Source organism: Cokeromyces recurvatus (assembly GCF_025118155.1).
Source record: "Cokeromyces recurvatus strain NRRL 2243 chromosome Unknown BX663scaffold_4, whole genome shotgun sequence".
Lineage (NCBI taxonomy): Eukaryota > Fungi > Mucoromycota > Mucoromycetes > Mucorales > Mucoraceae > Cokeromyces > Cokeromyces recurvatus.
This window is the reverse complement of record NW_026251390.1, coordinates 894,232-916,723: the sequence shown is the minus strand read 5'-3', so window position 1 is coordinate 916,723 and position 22,492 is coordinate 894,232. Positions and strand designations below refer to the sequence as shown.

The 22,492-nt window shown below is 29.8% G+C and overlaps 8 protein-coding genes and 1 non-coding gene across 9 annotated transcripts; 3 read left to right on the top strand and 6 right to left on the bottom strand.

Moving 5' to 3' along the window:
- Positions 1-15: 15 nt before the first annotated feature.
- On the top strand, positions 16-1,657 carry BX663DRAFT_529590 (uncharacterized protein; the record flags this gene model as incomplete). Its single annotated transcript, XM_051530257.1, has 2 exons — positions 16-578; positions 691-1,657. 2 exons carry the CDS (start codon positions 16-18, stop codon positions 1,655-1,657), a joined length of 1,530 nt encoding a protein of 509 aa, XP_051386158.1.
- Positions 1,658-2,484: 827 nt separating this feature from the next.
- BX663DRAFT_428722 (solute carrier family 35 member SLC35F1/F2/F6) lies at positions 2,485-3,103 on the bottom strand (the record flags this gene model as incomplete). Its single annotated transcript, XM_051522698.1, has 3 exons — positions 2,485-2,720; positions 2,790-2,819; positions 2,893-3,103. The coding sequence occupies 3 exons, from the start codon at positions 3,101-3,103 to the stop codon at positions 2,485-2,487; spliced, it is 477 nt and encodes a 158-aa protein (XP_051386157.1).
- A 1,554-nt stretch (positions 3,104-4,657) lies between these two features.
- Positions 4,658-7,420, bottom strand: BX663DRAFT_483797 (ADP-ribosylation factor family-domain-containing protein; the record flags this gene model as incomplete). The annotated part of the gene is made up of 9 exons (XM_051524516.1): positions 4,658-4,775; positions 4,843-5,004; positions 5,127-5,281; positions 5,332-5,400; positions 5,462-5,517; positions 6,760-6,889; positions 7,030-7,066; positions 7,227-7,243; positions 7,409-7,420. The coding sequence occupies 9 exons, from the start codon at positions 7,418-7,420 to the stop codon at positions 4,658-4,660; spliced, it is 756 nt and encodes a 251-aa protein (XP_051386156.1).
- Positions 7,421-8,724: 1,304 nt separating this feature from the next.
- Positions 8,725-9,398, bottom strand: BX663DRAFT_499088 (acyl carrier protein-like protein). The gene is made up of 2 exons (XM_051526133.1): positions 9,144-9,398; positions 8,725-9,089 (listed from the first exon to the last, which is right to left on the bottom strand). The coding sequence occupies exons 1-2, from the start codon at positions 9,333-9,335 to the stop codon at positions 8,913-8,915; spliced, it is 369 nt and encodes a 122-aa protein (XP_051386155.1). The 5' UTR covers positions 9,336-9,398; the 3' UTR covers positions 8,725-8,912.
- BX663DRAFT_499085 (G-patch domain-containing protein) lies at positions 9,368-10,730 on the bottom strand. Its single transcript, XM_051526132.1, has 3 exons — positions 10,430-10,730; positions 10,056-10,360; positions 9,368-9,983 (listed from the first exon to the last, which is right to left on the bottom strand). The coding sequence occupies exons 1-3, from the start codon at positions 10,536-10,538 to the stop codon at positions 9,486-9,488; spliced, it is 912 nt and encodes a 303-aa protein (XP_051386154.1). The 5' UTR covers positions 10,539-10,730; the 3' UTR covers positions 9,368-9,485.
- Positions 10,731-12,538: 1,808 nt separating this feature from the next.
- Positions 12,539-12,611, bottom strand: BX663DRAFT_t32. The gene has a single exon. It is a non-coding gene; the product is annotated as a tRNA-Thr (tRNA).
- A 2,894-nt stretch (positions 12,612-15,505) lies between these two features.
- BX663DRAFT_428879 (uncharacterized protein) lies at positions 15,506-16,726 on the top strand (the record flags this gene model as incomplete). Its single annotated transcript, XM_051522704.1, has 1 exon — positions 15,506-16,726. The coding sequence occupies one exon, from the start codon at positions 15,506-15,508 to the stop codon at positions 16,724-16,726; it is 1,221 nt and encodes a 406-aa protein (XP_051386153.1).
- A 76-nt stretch (positions 16,727-16,802) lies between these two features.
- BX663DRAFT_254604 (uncharacterized protein) lies at positions 16,803-18,490 on the bottom strand. Its single transcript, XM_051521884.1, has 4 exons — positions 17,852-18,490; positions 17,488-17,754; positions 17,192-17,371; positions 16,803-17,132 (listed from the first exon to the last, which is right to left on the bottom strand). Exons 1-4 carry the CDS (start codon positions 18,254-18,256, stop codon positions 16,959-16,961), a joined length of 1,026 nt encoding a protein of 341 aa, XP_051386152.1. The 5' UTR covers positions 18,257-18,490; the 3' UTR covers positions 16,803-16,958.
- Positions 18,491-20,762: 2,272 nt separating this feature from the next.
- BX663DRAFT_499079 (uncharacterized protein) lies at positions 20,763-22,113 on the top strand. The gene is made up of 3 exons (XM_051526131.1): positions 20,763-21,022; positions 21,111-21,187; positions 21,312-22,113. The coding sequence occupies exons 1-3, from the start codon at positions 20,853-20,855 to the stop codon at positions 22,010-22,012; spliced, it is 948 nt and encodes a 315-aa protein (XP_051386151.1). The 5' UTR covers positions 20,763-20,852; the 3' UTR covers positions 22,013-22,113.
- The last annotated feature ends 379 nt before the right edge of the window (positions 22,114-22,492 follow it).

Sequence of the window (22,492 nt, the reverse complement as noted above, 5' to 3'; positions counted from 1 at the left end):
TACATATCATTTTACATGTTTTCTATAGCGAAAAATAACAACCACTTTTATCGACCCAACACTAAACATTTCCATAGAAATAATAATAATAAAAATAAAAAGCAGAAATTTGCTAATAAGAAACAACCAGGAAATAAAATAGAGAAAAATAACATCCAACCTATCAATACCAAAGTCAAGGCACCCCTTTTCGATAAATCAAAGCTGACGGCCAGTTGGAAACTGAGTCGACGATTTGGGCCTGGTCTTATTAATAGCCATAATACCTGTTTCCTTAATTCACTATTACAGTGTATCACTTATACACCCCCACTAGCACAGTACTTGTTACAAGGCGAGCATCGCAAGACTTGTCAAGTGAAGGGCTTTTGTGCTCTTTGTGCTATGGAAATTCATACTAGACGATGTCTTACAGAACCCAAAAGTTTCTCTAAGGGAGCTGCTATCCTTCCCAATTATTTTACGGCTAACCTTAGAGGACTTTCGAAAAGTCTTCGATTAGGTCGACAAGAGGATGTCCATGAACTATATATGTTTCTTTTAGATGCATTTCAGAAATCTGTAGTCTATGGTTTAGGGTAAATGGAAGCACTTTTATTTCAATTTTTTTTATTTTTTGTTTGTTTGTTTGTTTGTTTAGATTTTGACAAATATTAACCTTTTCTTTTCTTTTTTTTTTTTTTCTGTTAGAAAATTACCTCCTCAAGTTGAAGAAACTTCACTGATTTATCAAATTTTCGGAGGCAAACTACGATCTCAATTGAAATGTTATAATTGTAAAGCTACATCAAATAATTTTGAAACTTGTCTCGATCTCAGTCTTGAGTGTCCTCCACGAGGTGATAGTCGACTTTTAAAGGCCCTTGAACTTTATACCAAAGTTGATGTGATTGGGGATGATCCCAATAACCGATATAACTGTGACAAATGTAAACAAAAAGTGAAAGCAGGTAAACAAATGACCATCTCTGAGTTACCCATGATGCTTGCCATCCATTTAAAGTTATTTGCATTTGATTTTGAGCGTGGTTATATGACCAAGTTGGGATCACGCGTCAAGTTTCCCGAAGTACTTGATATGGCACCTTATGTAAGTAAAGATAAGGGCATTCAAAGGGCTACGTATCGTTTGTATGGTGTTATTTCCCATTTGGGGTATGGATGTAATTCTGGACATTATCGGGCGCATGCAAGAGCTCCCAATGGTCAATGGAATTACTTGGATGATGAGATTGTGCGTGAATGTGATCTGGAGCAAGTGCTTTCTCAAGCACCTTATATGTTGTTTTACCAACAGGAAAAGATTGTCCCTCCATCCGTAACAGATACAACTCATCAGAATGATACCACTACCACTACTACTATTGCTGCAGCTAATGTTATTAATGAACAAATATCTATAAAGAAGTCGTTAATAGCAGCAGAATCTACAAAAGAGGAGAAAAAGAGAAAGAGGGTTCAGTTCGTGGAAGATCAAGTCATTTCAGATAACCCACGAGCTTGGTATGTTCGATCTTCTGAACAACCTAGACGATCGTTGCGTGGTAACTTATCACCACCTACATTTGGTGCACATATTAGTCATGATATGACCTGGGAAATCTTGGATGCTAATGAATTTTATGATCGACGAAAAAAGGCTAAAAAGCAACAATAATATCTGTTTTGTTTATATAAAGATATATATATATATGTATATAATAATATATATCTTTTTTTTTATTTTATTTATATAATAAAGGCGTGTTCTCTTCTTCTTCAATAGGAGGAGCTAAACTATAGATTATTACGCCTATCATGACCAGCACATAAGCCAAAGGATAAAAAGACGATATCTACCAGTATTTCATTAGTTTTGTCTATACATGTATACATTTATATACATATATACCTTAGCATCTAAAAATAACAAGCCAACGATTAAAGAGTAAAAATTACTTGTGATCAAACTCATGCTTAGAAAAGTAGCACCCATCATACGGTAAACAGTTGGTACAAGTGAATACATACAAAATAGACACATGATATAAGTTAACATGAGGAAGACTATAGAAATTTAAATATTTAGAAAAAAAAAATGTAATTCATGTTCTTATTATGTACCTATTGGCCGTGACCACTTAATTTGAACTACTTGATCCAATTCAAAGTAATATCTATTATATACATTAGATAGATGTATTAAATGACTTATTATGTAGCAATCTTACGCTTGTAAACCACAGAGTAAAGCACCCCAGCACCCAGCTTTACCAAGGAATTCGATCGTTGTATATTTTTTGACTAAATGCTCTTCTGTTACATTACTGACTGCATATAACGTAGCACTTGATAACTACAATGTATTTTTATTAGTCGAACACATACACATATATTAAGGAGAAGAGAGAAGAAATAGAATACTGTACACATATGATATCACCAATCCAACTGTGATTGACTAAATAGGTAATAAGTAAAGTGACTATAAATGCATACTACGAATTATATATGCTTCTTACTAGGATGATCATTATCACTATTCATCGTAATCGTATCTCCCCAAATAAGTAGTATTAATCCAATCAAGCACAAACAAGCACTTTGTACATGAATTCGACTATATTTTAAATTTAGAAAATACGTTGATAATAGCATAACACAAGGAATAGACCAAGAAGATAAGACAAGAGCAGACAACACAGAGGTATTTTGAAATGCTAGGACAGCTAACACATTTGCTATAAATAGAATTTTAATGTCTGTTTGTAGGCCTTTCATTCTTTTTTCTTCTTCTTCTTATCATTTACCTTGAACATCGGCAAAAGAATATCCAAAAACTTCATTTTCTTAAAAGGATTAATGATCTTAAACAAAAATAAAATAAAACAAAAATAAATTACAATAACCTACATTGCCAATTAGTTGTTGTTGTCAAATGATTATTTGGTTTTAATGAGGTATATATGATGGCTAATAAAAGATAATTACAAAAGTTTTGTGTAAAGGGTATACTAATTGAATAATGTCTCCATAGAGCAGAGGATGCTGAACTTGTGCCTGTGATACATAATGATAAAACCTGTCCTAAACAAATTGCTATATATGTTTTTTGACAAGGCATTTGGTAATAATAAACAAACAAACAATAAAAAAAAAATAAATAAATAAATAAATTAAATTCTTTTTTTTTTTTTTTTATGAATATAAAAAGAATTTATGAATTAATGGCTGTATTTTTGATACAGGCCCAATAGTGACAACATGACCACTTTCAGTCTTATAGAATAAATAATGTTCTCCAGCCATATATCGTTTATAAACTGGATTATCATCTCGTTTAATGCCATTGATGGCATCAGCATAGTCCTTTGGATCACCATAAGTTGTTGCTATACCCTTTGAGTTGATGATGATGACTCGATTTGGCTTATTATGTATATTAATCGTTCCATCATCCATTAATGATGTAATTTTATTAGACCTTTTGAATAGCCTTGTTGATAAAGTCTTCTTTTCAAATAACGGATTATTATTATAAGCTGTTGTTACAGTAGGCGGAAAGAATTTTTTTGAAGATGCTTTCCCTAGTATCGGTTTAGGATGGAATTCTTTTATTTTAATATCCTTTCGTTGTTGTATATGTCTTGAACTTTGATCTATTTTTGGTCTTTCAGGATCTTTTTTCTTTTTATTTAATTGTGTGAATTCTTTATCTTCCTTTTCCTCTTCATCTCTCGATTTCCTCTTTGATGTTGACGGTTCTGATTCTAAATTATTGGGTGTTGGTGATTTTACAGCAGTATCTATAACTGGAGAAAGACGATGTGAATGATCAATAATGTCGTTAGGAATTAATGCCAAATCCTGTTCTTCATATTCTTCTAATTTCCGAAGTTGTGCCATGTGAAAATTATTCAAGTCATTAAATCCTTGAATATATTTTTTCTACAAATTAAAACATGAATATAAAAAGATACCTTATCATTATGAATGAACTTACTCTGATGATTTCTATATATAATTTAGAACGTTCTTCCATTTGCAGATCATCTAACTTATCCCTTTCATCTGCTATACTTATATCACTATGAGTAGATGAAAACAGTTCTGATATAATGTTATTATGTTCTGATAAAAAATCGAGCCCTTGAATTTCTTGACAAACAGCTGTGGAAGGAGTGATGAATAAATCATTCTTATTTTTCTGAATGAATTCTTTGTGATAGGCATGTAATTCGCTTATTTGATTCTTTAAAAGTCGTTGACGTTGTCTTGCATGTCTCTTCTTTAAACTTTCGTAGAGTCTTTTAGGGTTAATATTATTCAAAGGTGTACCAGAAGAAAGATAGATTTCTTCATTACTAATAGTAAAATGAGAAAACAGAGTTAATGTATCGATCAATGAACTTACTTTATATCGTTTTCTCCAATTATCCAAAATAAAATATCATCCATAGTCATGATTCTTTTTTATGATACAACATAATAGACGAAAGAAAAAAAAAAAAAGGATATTTTTTTTTTTTGTTTTTAAAAAGAGAATTCTTTTTTTTTCCCAGTTATTTTGGGATTTCATTATTATTATTACTCATCCTTCTCCTTCTTTAATATATGCAATACATTGAAATAGGATATATGTAAATAAATATAAACTTATAATGTGGTATTTAATAATTTATTTCTGTCCTTTTCCTTTTCTAATAAGCCATTGTAATGTGATATCAATATTCACCTGATTTTTTGCTGAAATTGAATAACAAGATACTTCCCGATTCGTAATAGATTTAAGATGTCTACCATATATAAAAAAAAAAAAATTAAATATAAACAATTATAAGCCTATGTAGATACTAAACTTACAAGGCTTCAATAAGCTCATCAGCTGTTAATGCTTCAGGTAAATCATTTTTGTTCCCAAGTACAAGCACAGGAATGTTAGCTAATTGAGGCTTTTCCAAAAGGTTTCTTAACTCTGTATTAGCTGCCTCTAACTTTTCACGGTCAGCGGCATCAACGACAAAGCTATAACACATGAAATAAATAAAAGATAATTCAAGCTTTGTATGTATACATGTATATATATATATATATATGTATATGTATATGTATATTATATATATATTATATATATGTATATGCTTTACACTATCGCATTCACTCCTCTACAATATCTTTCCCACATACTTCTAAAACGTGGTTGCCCTCCAATATCCCATAACTTCATAGTCACATTGCCCTTTGTAACTTTTCTCATGTTAAATCCAACAGTTGGAATGGCATCTTCAATAAATTGCCCTGACTTTAATAATCATTAGTATAGTAATTGTATATTGTATTTATGTACATTACAGCAATAACATTAACAAGTGTAGTTTTACCACTATTTTGAAGGCCAACCAAAGTTAATTCCATTTCAGTCTATAATAATTGTGTAAGTATATCAATGTATATTCCCATCTATTTTCTGTTATAAATTTACTTTGAAGAATAAACTTCTTAACCAATCTATTAACCATTGGATAATTCCTGACATTACTATTATTAATATTATATATACAAATTAAATAAGGAATAAAGAAAGAAAAGGGAAAAAAAAATCAAAAAAAAGAGGGAAAAAAATACACATAAATTTGTAAATATTGCCCGATTTCTTTTTTTCTTTTTTTTTTTTTTTTTTTTTTTTTTTTGAATACCTAATAAAATTTGCATTAGTTTTTTTATAAAAAAAAAAAATTGAAGATGATAAAAGTCCAACTGAGCGCGGGTATTTTGTATGTTTACCAAAATTCTCCCTGACCAGTTCACAATGCTAGAGAATGATAATAATAAAAACTCATGGGTTCAAGGGAATAATGGAAAGAGAGAAAAGGGAAGGGGGAAAAGAAGTGTGATAGATATTACAATATCTAACATGTTTGAATCTAATGAATTAAAAGAGGGAGCCATAAATAACGCCGATAGTAAAGATTGGAGCTCGAAGGACATACTATATTTGTATCATGTCTATAAGCTATAAAATTTGCGGGTTCAGTTAATATGTTGAGGATATACAAATTAGGATTAGTAATAGTTGTAGGAATATGTAGACTAGATTGTATATGAAGAGATTATATGATTTAGGCTTCAGTAATCTTGTGTTCAATATGAACAGAATTTGGGTATTCCAACAGGTAGTTATTCTAAATGCCATTGTAGAAGATGATTATTATCAGTAGGATAGGATGCATAGGTAGCCACAGTATTGGATTCAAGGATAAAATTGAGCGATACACGGATAATAACTTGCTGTACTTGTGTTTAAGTACCTGTTAAAAATGTCTAAAAAAGAAAATCTGTTGATACTTACTAGATGCCGAAATAGTAAGGTCATCTAATAAGTTGGAAAGAGCCTTGGCAAAGGGTATATTTGTAAGTTTATATCATTGACTTGATCTGAGGTTAGTGATGCATGATAGTAAGCATGTGAGGAACACATTATCATTAAGAAGTAAAAATGAACGTAAAATAAATTTGGCTTGTAGTATGTGTTACCGTTCTTGCATGGAAGGTATTTAGTTCACATGTCGCATTACTTTTGTTAAAGAGTGGGTGAAACCACCGAAAATTGCACGGAAGCAAGTATTCTGTGTTTGTTCTAATTGTTTATGACGAGCAACAGTGAATGTAAAGATAGTCAAGCTATACTTTATTTAAGGTTATATCTTTTTTTTTTACAACCGTATTGATAATAATTTAGAGAAACCGGATGTAATGATGCCAATATATTTAAGAACTTACATAGAGATATGATCTTGAATAAGTTTTTTGACACTAAGAACATCAGTAGCTTTGAAAGGAATACCAGGACAAAATTAGATATCTTGACAAAATAAAAACGGCCGTATAAAATGTAAGTTGTATTATCATTCTATGTAATAAGTGTTGCATATCATAAAGTAAGTAGTTGATATTAGGTGTCATTGTAGGTGAAAGCTAAGTTATTGTATTTGATATAAAAGTGGATCTAGGTAAAACGTTTGCTTTAATTTTTTTCTGTATTCTACATACCAGATCATTATAATGATTATGGATCACAGTCTTATAACTTAAAAATTCATTAGTAAAAAAAAAGAAAAAAGTCAAGTGAAGGATTCTCTTTTTGTAAAACCTTGTCAAACCATGTTTCATGCTTGTAGTCTTCTTTAATATCACAAGCTTATTTTATTAGGAGACATAGTTTCAAAATGAGTTTCTGAGCAACTTACTTTTTCTTATATTTGTTCTATTTAATATACTTGGCAGATATAAATGATTAGAGTCAGAGGTGTGATATATTGTTATCATTTTAACTAGTCCTTCATAGTAATTCTTCTTGAAGTATACTACAATATTATCATGAGAAGAAGAAGAAAATAACACTGATCAGATTTACAACCCATCGTATTACCTTGTTAGACATTTGTATACAAATATATTCCTCAGGGAGAATTGTATTACAGATTTGATTGATTTAAATCTCTAGAAATAAATTATGATATGGTATAGGAAAGTTTTGGCCGGGGACAATTCATTATAGCATTGATCGACGAAAAGTCGTTGGCAAAGACAGCTCTGACTTGTCAAGTGTATTGCTATCAAGATAGGACAATATGAAAAACCCTAACCAAAGGGAAATGTAATTAAATTCTTTAGATAACTGAAGTCAGTATATTTATTTAATAGGACAGTTTATCATTATGTGAAGTAAGTTCTCAGGCTCAGTACTATAGCTACGATATGTTTCTGCATACTAGTTTCGTTATAAAAAATTATCTGCTATCACAGAGTATCCAAATTATAGTTTAAGGAATAAAAATACAGGGTGTCAACCAATCCATCTTTTCATTACCCTTCCATTCTAAGACTTTCTTTCTTTTTGTTAAAGTAATTTCCATACTATTTTTTGCTTTGCTGATTTTCTCTTCTTTTTTTTTTCTTTTTTTAAAAAAAACAGTAGTGAGATAAACAAGATGTACGAAGGTTAGATAAATTGATTGATAAAAACCAAGGAAATATTTCGAGAAATGTGTCTCTAGCCTACTATAAAACAGCGTCTGATTTATGATCATTGAAGCCCATCAAAAACTTCGTATGTTTAGGTGAAAACTTTCTATTACCGCTACCTTTAAATGAGTTCTTAATATCTAATCACCTTTTACACAATTTTGAGATGCTATTACAACTATTTCAGTTAATTTCTCCTACTACAGTTACTTTAAGTCCTTAAAATATAACATAATTTCTACATTTCTTGAATTTATCCTGGAGCATGCGTATGGTATGTGTCTCTTATGGTTGCATTGTTTGTCTGCTTTTTATTTTTAGGCTTAGGTTTTTCTTTTGGAGATGAGTCTACTACTAGTGCTGGGCTACTTGTAGAAATCTCTCGTCAATAATTCAAGAATTGGCTAAAAGTTATCATCTGTCCATTCTGTATGTACAGTATTGTAAAGACCTGGCACTAAATCATCAGATATATCTATAGGTCTACTGGCTGAAAAATCATTGTATATATTAAAATCATAAAGATACTCTCGAGTGATTAGAAATTTACTCACATTAATATAATATAGACTAATGGAGAAGGCCTGAAATGCGCAATTTGTCGTTATTATATAGTTTATGCTAATAAGCCTTAACATTTTTCTCCTCAATCACAGGGCAAATAATTTTTTTTATAAAATTTTGCTGAAAGTAAAAATTAATCTCCAGAGAACAAATCCTAATAAATAAATAAATAATAATAATTATAACAAAATAGGATGCAAATTCATTCGCAAAATCTAGTATTCATTGAGAGGGGCAATGTAATATAATATACATTGTAATAATATCACATGAACTTTCTTTTGTGTGTGTTTATTTTTTGTTTTTTTTTTTTTTGAGTATAATATCACTATAGTTATTCTGCATTAATGAGCATCAGCACGATGACTAATATATTCAACAGCTTGCTTGGCAGTTTTAATTTCATCAGCCTCTTTATCTGGAATTTCGACAGAGAATTCTTCTTCGATAGCCATGACTACTTCAACTGTATCTAAACTATCGAGTCCAAGATCTTTAATAAAATGAGCATCAAGTGAAATCTATATAATGTTAGTAAGTGAATGCTGACAAATTAACGATCCTCATGTTTATACCTTGTTACTGTCTACTTTATCAAATCCTCTTAAAACATCTAAAACACGAGTTTCAATATCAGCATGTGATAAAGCTCCACTACTATAGAACCGAGCTAAGGAAATGGGTGCAATGCGTTGAGTAGTAGTGTTAATGACACGAAAAGTAGCAGCTCTGTTAGCAGCTTTGAGAAGAACAGTAGGTCGAAACATGTTTAAAGAATAGAGAAAAAAATTAAAAAGCTAAAAAATTAAAAATTAAAAATTAAAAAAAAAAAAAAAAAAAAGCGGGGATGTTCGTTGTATATAAGCCAGGGGCGCACACAACTATGATGATAGCTTGGTATAACACAAGCCACTATTTTATTTCTTTTTTAATCCAAATTGGAATCCATTTGTCTTTTTTAATCCAAAAGACAATTTCTTTGGAGCCGAATTATGATTACTATCATTTTTTGTAAGTAGAGTATTAGCAGCTGGTATTGTAGGTAGTTTAGGATTATTAATCAATGGCTTATTACTTGGAGGTATGGATGCCCATCCTCCTCCAGTAATGCTATTTGAACTCGTATTCTGAGTTATCGTCCATCCTTCAGTACTACTCGTAGTTTCATTACTGTTATTAGGTATGATCCGTTCTCTTTCTGAAGTACTATTACTAGTACTTGTAATAGTAGTATTTGTTACTGTTGGTATGTTTCCATTACTGCTATTATTATTAATACCCGCCTTTCTTTGTATTGCTTCTTGCATCCTTTTTAATTCTTTTTCTTCTCTCTTTCTTTCTCTTGCAAGTTTCTTTTCTCTTTCTGACTGATTTATAATTGAATTTCTAGCACTTTCTTTCATATCCTTGAATCTCTAGAAATTATAATAAATATGTAAGCATCATATGCGTACGAATATATTTGTTTTTTTATTATTATTTTGTACCTTTTTATGGTGATGATCATAACTTTGTAAATGTTGTTCAAATTCACTAATCTTCTTGTATTGCTTGTCGCATAATTCACAATAAAATGCTCTTTTTACTTGTTCTAATTCCTTTTGAATTGCCTGTTTCTTTTGAACTCGTTGTTCTCTTTCAAGTCTTTGTTGTTCAGATTCTTCAAGTTGCTTTTCACTATCGAGAGCTTTTCGCTTTGAAGTAGTTGAAATATGTGTTTGTTGATACTCTTCCGCTTTTCCAACCCCCAAAGAATCATCTTTGACTTCTATACGGATGGGATCGACTCTACCTATGTTGACGTATTAAATTGTAATGATTGTAAGTAATTTTGATTCTTTTTTATATACGCTTGATTTACCTTGGCCTTGAGTTCCTAAACCTTTCCCTTGTGTCCAACCCATTTTTTGTAGCATTTTATAGCCAATATTATTAGATGATATATGTGTTTCCATCGAGACAGGATCCATGGAATCGTCTAATTCAAATAATTTATCTTGTTCAAATAACTCGTAATCATCTTGCTTTTGATTTTATGGAAAGAAGAAAATGGTAAAATAATATTCTAAAAAAAATAGAACCTAACCAAATTCACTAGATAATTTGGCTTTTAGTTTACCTTTGATGATGAACTCATTTTTTTTTTTCTAGTTAAAAGAAACAATTGTTTAAAAAAAAAAAAAAAAAAATGGAATATATTCAAAAGGGTTTCATAACTGTATTTGAAATTAAAAAAAAGACGGTCTACTAAAATAACCGTTTTTTTAAGAGTTCGATGAAATTAATAAAATTACTTTTAAACAACATAAAATAAGCAAGATAAAAATAAGTATCTCTATTTAAATAAGAGTAATCTAACGTTGTAAATAAAAGCAACTAGAATTTTCGATTTTGTAATAAGGAACTGACATAATCGGGCTATTTTATTTTTTGTTTAGCATCGACCATAATATGATTGCAGACTGATCGGCTTTAAGAAGTAAACTCTTCTCCTTTAAGGTATTAAAAATGTCATTCTATCTTTTGATTATTGAGAAGGATATATATATCCATGTTATATTTCTAAATAACTGCTAAAATGGTTCCTCTTTTATGGATGAAGCATTTTAAAGTATAGTTAAAGGATAAATACGTTATTTTTAATGCATCTTCATTATAATCTTATCCTTTAGATTTCTGCAATAGGTAAAATGGCTAAAGATACCCTTCAGTTCTGCTTAAAGATTCTCGTATTAATCTCGATTGTAAACTACTTTTTAGTTTCATGATATATAGGGGAAATATAGCATAATAAGTAACAAATTATTTATTTTAGTATCAATCAAGTGCTGGATAATATCTAATTTGCTTAAAAGACTTGTATTCTAAATAGGCTATACGAATAAAGGTGATAAAAAATAAATAAAATGAAATGAAAATAAGGAATAAAAGAGACTTGATAAATAAACTTTTCCTCTATTAATAACTTTAGGCTTTTTGTTTAGAAGGAGACATGATGGTACTATACAATACAATTATTTTGATTCTGGTACGACAATAGGATACCAATGTAAAAATTTGACAATCTCGATGTCGCACATTAGTTAGAAAGCCTTGATAGAAACGTTACAATATATGTGTATATGTATCTAAGTATGGATATAAATATAAAGAAGATGATCTGTATTGCATTTGCTGATTTAATCGTTTTCATATCTTGTTCTAGTATTGTACTTTTATATAGCGGATATATAGAACTTTATTAAGCATTATCTGAAATCACAAATATATCTTTCTTCATATTATTATCCTATCGTTATAAAAGAGAAACTATATTTTAATATTGTATACAGTTATATAACAAATACAGATGGTTAAGTCTTATAAAATATTACTACTTCAAGGTTAGATACAGCATAAATCAAGTTACACAAATGTGAATAGTATTCAAATACATATTTAATGGTCTTCTATATTATCTGATAATAAAGAAATAGTTGTCGTGCTTAATATCTGATATTAGAGCATTGCTTAATATTAATAGGGTGATCTATATAAATATTTAATAAGGAGAACAAAGATGGTTTTTATTTCATCTTAATATCTATCATTTATGTAATTCTTTTTATATCACATACTATTTCTTGCCTACACGATCTAGTATCACTACTAGTGCGTCAAACAGGAGTGTCATGGTATGACAATCCAGCTTGGATATAGTATTATAAATACAAGTATAATGCAAAATAAAAAAAAAAGAGAGATACACACTTTTTTCAGAATTAATAAAGAACAAAAACTTAATCCAAATAATTATTAGCGTCTATTATATTTTATTATAACTAATTGGAATTACGGTTGTCTCCTTGTAAAGAACACGACACGAAAATTAACATAATAAAAACATTTTAATTTTAATACATTTTGAAAAAAATAAAAATCAAAAAAAAAAAAATTTGCTCAACCTCATTTATAAAGATTAAAAATATCATGCCTTCTGCCAGAATCGAACTGGCGACCTTCTGCTTACTAGGCAGACGCTCTGCCAACTGAGCCAAGAAGGCATTTCCTGGTGTTGTCAATTTAAATAGTAAGTATAAACCCGATTCAACTCTCTGTGGTCACTGCAGATAAAGTCTAATTTCACAATTGTGAAATTAGACATTTCACAAAAAATTTTGAAATTTTGGAAGATTAAAAATTTTTTTATACCAAATGAAAGAGAAAAATTTGCTCATTTTGAATATGTTAATTTTTTTTATTTGGTTAAGAATTGATAGAGATATTAGCATTTAAAGATTTGTTTAATGATTAAAAAATATAACAAATTTTTGGGTATAGTCTTCTTTACTAGAAAATAAATTTAGAATCCCGACATTTTTTTTTCTTTAAATTTCATTGGACAAAAATATTTTTTTTTTTATTTTTTTGAATAAGTCATCAAATATAAGCGTGTGTTAGCTGTGTTATATTCTGAATTCAAAAGAAGTTGAAAAAAGATAATTGTAGCAATAATTCATTCAAGATGAATGTTTAAAATGTAAAGTCAAAGTAAGTCTTTTTTTTAAGAAAAGGTCAAATTATTTAACATTTTCAAAAAAAATTTATTAAAAAAATAATAAAAATTCAACATGTACAGTAATGAGTTATGTATAATGTCAATTGTTAAAATAAAACTTATATTATTACTTTACAATAAATTACTTTATCTAGTAAGATTAATTTGTCGTAGTTGAACATAATGTCAAAATGTCTAATTGTCATTCCAAAATCAGCTTGAATGTAGATGTAAAAATTAAAATATACACTTGTTAAAACAATTAAAAATAATAAAACTATTTATTATTTTTCAAATGTAAGATGCATCTTCTCTTGATTGTTAGTTTTTTTTTTTTTTTCTGAAGAATGAGTAAAAAGAAACTCAATTTTTTAAGTTTAAAATACAGCAATAAATTTAATCGTCTGTAATAAAATTATTTTCTTCTTTTTTTATTATCTTATATTGATTATTAACAATTCAAATTAAATTATAACTTCATTGCAACATGTCCATTCAATTAAACAAAGACCAAAGAGAATGCAAATGCTCAACTTGCTCTCAAAGTGAGTTGGGATATAGGGTTGTCCACAGACATACAGCCCGTATACATCAAGAAATTGATGAAGGTCTTGCAGATGCAAATGCAATTGAACAAAGTAAATAAAAACTATGCATTTCAAATGTTATAATTAATAAATGCAATAATGCTAACTTTTTTTTTTGTTATCGTGTTAAAGATGTTTATGATGCAAATGATGATCTAATTTTTGAAGATAACAATGCCATTGATGCTATTGAATTAGAGGATATGGATTATCTAGAAGGAGAAGAAGATGTAGTTGAATGTATGTATTACCTTTTAAAAAATAATATTGCTATGATAATCTTTATATAAATTATTTATGCTAACTTTTTTATTTATTTCATATATAGATGAAGCTAATGATAACTTTGCAACTAACGATACAAAGTTATTCAACATTAGTGAAAATGAAGCTTTACCTTACTTCATTATGATTTTCTTGACATTCTTCCAAGCCAATAATTTAACCATTACGGCTACAGAAAGCTTGTTCAAGTTCATGAATGCTATACTTTTTCTACTTGGAATTAATTATGCATTCCCCTCTAAACTCCAAACAATTAAATCTAAAATTTCTGCTAATTATGCTAGCAAGGGTATTTATTTTATTTATTTATTTATTTATTTTTTTTTACTAATACTAATTTCTCATTATAATAGATATCAAAAAATATATTGTTTGTGAGAAGTGCAATGCAATTTATGTATACGAGGAAGTTATCGATAATTCGAATACAATTAAAAAATGCAGTAATAGAACACTTCCCTCGTATGCTAATGGAATGAGAGCACGATGCAATCATCCATTAGTAGTTAAAAATGCTAGCAACGATTCGGTCAAACCAATCAAACGTTATGCGTACAACTCAGTAAAGGCAACTTTGATGAAGTTTTTCATGCGCCCTACTTTTGAGCAAAAAATTGAAGAATGGAGAAGTAAAACTGTAATGCCTGGAATGATGTTTGATATCTTCGATGGTCGATTTTTTAAGGAATTCAAGAAGGATGATGAAGACGAACCATTTCTTCAAAAAGAAGGTTCATTAATGTTAAGTTTAAATGTTGACTGGTTTACTCCAACTCAAGGAATGAAATATCACGTAGGTGCCATATATTTGATCATTAATAACCTTCCTCGTAACGAGAGGTTTAAAAAACAAAATATGATTCTTGTTGGCTTGATGCCTGGTCCTCGTGAAGCTGCTCTTTCGGAAATTAACCATTTCCTTCGACCTATGGTGGACGAGCTCCTTGAACTATATGATGGAATAATTATACCTACATATATGGCTCCTAATGGAAGAATGATTCGCTGTGCTTTGGCTTCGGTTAACTGTGATTTACCCGCAGTTAAAAAAGTATGTGGCTTTACAGCTATTAATTCCTTTGTTCCCTGTCACAAATGTGCAGATACCTTTCCAGCCCGTACAGATAATCCAGTCCAAAGATGTTTTTCTAATGTTGATTGTTCTTCTTGGCGTCTTCGAGACAGACATAGCAACTATGAACAGGCACTTTTGTGGAAAAATGCCAGTACAAAATTAGAACGACGAAATATTGAACAAAAATATGGAGTCAGATGGAGTGAATTACATAGATTGCACTACTTTGATATTATACGTTGTAACATTATAGATGGTTTACATAATCTTTATCTTGGTACTGCTAAGAGAATGATTCAGCATTGGATTAAACCAAAAAGCAATGGACAGCATAATATCAGACCTTTTTTAACTAGCAATGATCTTGCCGAAATGGCTGAAGAGGCTAAAAATATAATAGTACCTCCAAGATTTACACCATTAAGCTCAAAAATTTCAGCAAACTTTTCGGATATGAAAGGTGACGAATTTAGATCTTGGATTCTGGTATATTCACCAATTTTATTAAAAGGAAGATTAACTGGTGAACATATGATTAATTGGATGCGATTTGTCGATGCAAATCGTATTCTTGCCTCTCCATCTATCACTCATTACGAGGTTAACCAAGCCCATAACCTTCTGGTTGAATTTGTTAGAACAAATGTTATGCTTTATGGTGAAGATTTTATCACACCAAATATGCATTTTCATTTGCATATTCATCAAACGATTGAAGACTTTGGACCTCTATATTCTACTTGGCTATATAGTTTCGAACGAACTAATGGTGATATCAAGGCAATTGATATTAACTATAAAGAAGGTTTAGAGTTCACGTATATGGAAAAATACATCCAGCAAGTACATATGCAGGATTACATCAACATTTTACCTAGCGTAATTTCTTCTAATCCTGTTATGATGAATACATTAAGACTCCTCCTTCCAAATAATGAACGCCAAGCATATGATACGAATGATGGAAATGAAGATGATATGATGGAAACAGACAATAGTGAAATGCATAGTCCAACTACTTTTGATGTTAGTGCATTTTTGAATAATGCCATTAGTGCCAGCATAGTCTTGACCGGTAGTGAACCACTTCCACCATCAAGCTATCCCATTAAAACAAAAAAAGAAGTATTTATGAATAGTGATCACTATGAATGTCTATTCCAATTTTATTCTTCCGTTTACGGTAATTTCAATGTTCTTAAAATGTCTAATATCTCTTCCTCTTTATCAAGTAGTAGCATAATAGTTAGCAATTTAATCAACAAATTTGATCAAATTAATATACTTGGACAGCAATTTACATCTTTAGAATGCCGAAATCGACGTGGTATATATATTCAAGCAATGACTCCTGCACAAGAAGGTATATTTCGTATCGGCCGAATTCTCTATTTTTTCACACATGAGCTGTCATTTCCAAATGATCATAGCATCTTCAATACGCGCTCTACTAAAAAACACGTTTTTGCTTTTGTACAATGGTATCAACCCTCATCTCAAGAATTCACTTCATTTTATCCACATCATGTTGAAGTTTGGAAGCGAACGTTTGAACCAATTAGCGCTTTATCAATTCTTCCAGTTCAACAGATAAATACGTGTGTTGCTGTTACTACTTATGTTGATAATAACATTCTTGCTATCCCTCTTCCAAGAAGAATAGTTGGTGTCTAATTTTCAACAAATATATACAAATGTATATTTAAATCTAGTATTTCCAAAAACAAGTCAACTTTATTGACACTATCATTCTTTATATACATTAGTCGAACATAGAAATTAATATAATTACTATCATTTTATGAATATTTTTATTTTTAAAATTCTATTTTATTTTTTATTTTTTGTTTTTTATAGTGTTTATAGAAGGAAAGAAAAATTATATAACAGGTAAAAAAAAAAAAAATCAAGAACTTCTAAAGGCCCAATCAGGAAAACCACTTTCTTTCAAGTGAGAAGGGAAAGGGATATCTTCTTCAACATATCTCCTCGTCAAACGGTTGCTTCTTTGAGCTGCTGCCCCGTTTTTACCTTCTGGATGCCTCCATTCATCATCAAGGAAATCCATCAACTGATTAAACTATACAAAATTTGTAAGTATTATATTTATACAAATATACTTATTATTCTAATCATTACCTGTTCACTTCTAAATGCGGGGCGTACGACCTTAATGATCTTACCACCTTCGTCATCCCTCTCGTTGGCGTCTTCCTCATCCGACATCCAACCGGCAACCATTACTTCCTGGAGTCCAGGATATATCTTCTCAATTGCTTCATTTTTGGAAGCAATAACAGCCAGACGACGCGCAAGTTTCTATTAGAACAAATAAGAATAGTATTAATCGAATGGTAATATTGAGTAGGATATAATATAATTATTTTTTTTTATCTTAGAGTATTATATGGTATATAATTACTTAAAATACTTACGGATTCTCTAATATTATTTTTAGCAATTTTGGCATTTCTTACAGCCTTTTGTTCCTCCGACAACTGCAATTCTCTTTTCTTATTATTGAACATGTTGCGAAGAATCTTCTCTAGGGTTTCCCCGCGTATAGGATATTTATGTTTATGGAAGTCAGCAAACGCAGTGAGAGACTCACGAGTCTCTCTGTTTGCCTCATCCATAAACGTCTTGGAGTAGTCGTATTGTTTATCAACTGGCAATCTTTCCAGCTGTCTTCTGATCAACCCCTATTATATATATTATCAGAGATGATTGTAGTAAATAAGAAAAAAAAAATTCTTTCTTTTAACTTTTTTTTTTTAGCAATAGTGTTTAAATACGTACCCCAAGTGCTTTGACATGCTTACGATCATCAGATGCGGATTCATCAACAGCAGGAGGTGCCCTTGATTCTTGCAACTGGATTAAGCTATTGCTTACCATCTCTAATTGAGAGGTAAGCTGCTCAATCTTTTGCTCACAAGTATCAAGGCGAGCAATGAGCATAGCTCGATCCTGCAGCAATTCTTGAATAAGAGCATCCTTACTGCTGGATGTACTATCAGTATCCCTGTTTCTAGAAGGGATACCAATAGGTACTGCACAATTTCTTGTTCTTTGGGCCTTATTAGCTTGGTGAAGACCCAAACGTTCCTCAAGAGACAAAGAACTTGAGACTGTTCTCTTGTTATTCGAATTAACAGGGTTGGCAAATCTGTTATTCATATCGGTGTTGTTAGAGGAGAACATTGTTATACGAATTAGAGGTTAGTGCAAATAAATTTATATAAAATAGTGGAGAAGAAGAAGTTATAAGCAATATCAGTAAATGATTTAATATATGATAAAGATTTATTATCGGCTTTTGTAATATTTATTAAAAATATTTCATCTTTATATTGTTGATTCTACGTTACTACGTGTTTATTAAAGTTTATTAGACAATGAATATATGTATACATATTTATAATATTTCTATGAAATAAGCATTTTATTCAATATTTAGAGAAATATTGACATGTTACCATCATATTTAAAAGTATATTATGCTCTGTATATGATTTTCAAAATTGTTAGATAATTGTTTCGGCGATAAAATACTTAAATAAAACACTTCTCTGTCCGCTTATACAAATGCCTTAATAAGATTTTTTGTTTCTAAAAAAAAACTTTACTTTATTTCCTTTTTTCTTTTTCCTTTTTTTCCTTTATCTTTGTTTTTTCTTTTTTTTTTTCCTTTTCTTCCTTTTCTTCCTTTTTTTTTTTTTTGAATTAGTACTGAGGATAAATGACTTGAAATAATATACAATCCAACTGGTAAGTAACTTAGCACGGCTTGATTATTCCCGGCAAACATGTAATGAGCATGGTTAGCTCTTTATATTTAAAGAAAAAAAAACTATATTCTAATCAATATCTTTTTTTTTCTTTTCAAATAGTTCTACTTTTTTTTTTGGGTCATTGCGTTTTTGCCTTTATAATGACTTGTAGCGAATTGTATAAAACACGTAAGTAATGAAGATAAGGTAAACATAACATAAATATATCTTTATATCTTACTAAAGTTGTTTTAATGATAACATCAACTAAACTTTTTTTTTTGTTTAGGCGTTAAAGGTTTATCTTTATAGCCTTTTCTCTTGTGGTGACCGATTACAAATAAAAGGTAAACAATATAATAAGCATACTAATTATTATTTTAAACGCGTAAAATATTTATTAATCTTTCTTATCTTTTATTTAGGTAAGTGAAAAAAAAACTATTCTGCTTTGGTGGCCGTTAACGTGTAAAGAAATGATAACTTCTTTTCTAATGGTAAGAAACTAAAATATAACCTATTTTATTTATTTTTTTCATTGACTAAATCGTATTTTATTTTATTATAGAAAGAATTCTATTGTGAAAGAAGCTATCTATGGTCCTCTTAATGGCTCTATTACGCGTTATCTCGGTCCATTCCATGGCTTAATTATTTTATTTTTCGATACATATTTTTATATATATTTTTTTATATATGAATATTTTATATATTTTTTATACACGGTTTATAGCCTATTATAAAATACATATTTTATATATCCTAAAAGGAAATAATAAATAAAAATAAAATCGTTTTTTTAAAAAGAATATAAGCTCCATTATCTACTGTATTTTAAAGAAGTGCATAATGTATCATAATACAACGAATAAGCAGACGTTTAATTTGAATGTAAAGGCCAATAAGAGTAAAAGAATGTAAATGAATAACCAAGGTTAAAGAAGCGTAATCCAATAGAAGCTTTGAGTTATGAAACGAAATTTTGTGAAAGGTGATCTTTCACAATTGTGAAATGTTACTGAACTGTCAGGTTTTACAATTGTGAAATTAGATATTTCACAATACTGAAATGTTATTGAAATGTTATTGAAATGTCTAATTTCAGTAACATTTCAGTATACTGAAATTAGACGTTTATTTGCAGTGTAAAGTCTAAAGCAAATCTTTTTTTTTTCAATTTCTCTATTTCCATTTTAGATATGCTCAATGCATGCTAACATATTATTATAGATGATACTTAATAGTTTATAATTATCACATGTCATGTTAAAAAAAAAAGTCGTTTTAAGTATATATAATTTCTATCGTATATTTTCCTTTTTAAGCCTAATAGAGCTGCTTAAACAAGTATTACTTGGAAAGTGTTGAAGGGATATTTGCCGTATTTAAGAGACACTTTTCTGTTTATTGATAGAGAGAAGTCTGTAATGTTTTCAGGCGTTATGCATTTTTTTTTATCTCAATGTTCATTGAGAATATGAGAAGTGAATTTAGGAAGAGAGGAGCGAGCTCGAACTGAAAAAAAAAAAAAAAAAAAAAAAAAAAGAAAAAGAAAAAGAAACCTTCCAGTACAATTTTGCATGCATCCTTCTCCACTACTCATTTCCCGAAAATCAACAATGAAACAATTGACTATCCTGTAACTAGCTTGCAGCTTGTTTAGGTAGCTTACTTTCTGCTTACCATGTATATGTATATATCCTTTTATCTTGAAAGGAGTTTTCATTTTTCCCTTTCTTTAAACTGATAACTTCCTTGCAGTGCAGATTATTTAAGATTGTTGTGTGCTTCTATGCTCATTTAATAAAAAAAAAAATTAATTGTACTACACTTCGCATAAATATGCTACTATAATTCGGTTATTTTTTTTTTTTTTACTATAAATGTAAATATTGGTCATCGTAATATGAAACAATATTTTTATTAATACTTGGAAAGAAAAATACATTTTTTTTTCTATCTTTTTCTTCTTATTATTATTTTGTTAGATTACACAACGTATTACCTAACAAAAAAAAAAAGAAAAAATGACTACAGTGTGTGTTGCATTTAGGGAACTGATTGCCAATATATTGATCATTATGGTAAATATTATGTGTTTACCTATAATGATTTGGAATTGCTTTATGAGCTTTTTCCATGTATGTACTGTTAAAAAGCCGATTGTTCCAAGAGTAGTTGCCATCACAGGTGCAAAGTAAATAAATAAAAAAAAAAGGATGATAAATACTTTATTTCATGTAGAACTAAATTACATCATTTTGTTCTATTTTATTCCCCCCTAGTGCTGGCATTGGTGAAGGTATTGCTCATGCATATGCAAGAGATAAAGCTTCTTTAGTTTTAATAGCTCGTAATAAGGGTAAGGAGAATAACTTTATATATTTTATTATTTATCACTCACACACTCACACTCACACTCACACTCACACTCACACTCACACTTACATACACACACACACACACACATATATATATATATATAGAACGTTTGGAAAAGGTTGCTGAAGCTTGTAAAGAACTTGGCTCTCCTGACGTAAAGATTGTTCAAATGGATGTATCAGATACAAAGGCAGTCGCTGACTTTTTTGATGAAAAGACGGTTGAATATGGTATTGAACTTTTTATTGCTAATGCAGGTGTCTCAACGATTCCTAAAACACCTCTCTTGGATCAAATGGAAAAGATGTTTCAAATCAACCTCCTCGGCGCTCTTGCAGGTGTTAATTCTGTCTTTAAAGCCATGAAAAAACGTGGACGTGGTGGACAAATTGCTGTCGTTTCCTCTGTTTTCGGTTTCCAAGTTCCCCCTACATTACTTAACTATGGTGCATCGAAGGCTGCTTTAATGAGCTATTGTCGTGATCTTCGTGCGTTAGGCAAAGATGAAGGTATCAAGGTAAACACAATCGCTCCTGGTTATATCGCGACTGAAATGACGGCTGCTTTGCCCAGAAGAAATAAATTCTTTTATCTTACCCCCGAGAAGTTTGGTGAACAAATTAAAAAGGGTCTTGAAGATGATGTCGCCTTCATCTCTCTTCCCCTTCATCAATACTTTTTGTTCTCCGTTTCGGCTGCTTTACCTATCTCTGTTAGGCAATGGATTGCTATCGCATTCCATAAAACCCTTGATTCTATCATAAAGATGAATGCCAATACAAAGGAAGAAAAAAAGATTATATAAAGTAAAATAAATAAGTAACAAAGGCTTATAAACACATCGTATTTGATCTTATATTAAATTTGATGGGCTCCTTTCCTCCTCTAACTTTCTCACCCTTCCTTCTTCAAAATAATAATAATAATAATAATAATAATAATATTTACATTGAATTTATTGGGTTAATAATGATTCAGAGAAGGTATATGAATCAAGTTAGTTTAAAAAAAAAAAAAAAAAAAAAAAAAAAAAGGAAAAAAAAAAAAGAAAAAAGAGATATATTATATATATGACTGTATACGAGTGCATAGTATATATGTGTTAGCGTGTGTGTATAAGTGTGTGTATGTATGCATTTTTTTAAAAAAAAAAAAAATAAACAAAAAAAAAAATCTATAATAACAAGAAAATAAGGTTAAGTGTTAGAAAGGCCTGCAATCTTAACTTATATATATATATATGTGTGAGTGTGAGTGTGAGTGTGAGTGTGAGTGTGAGTGTGAG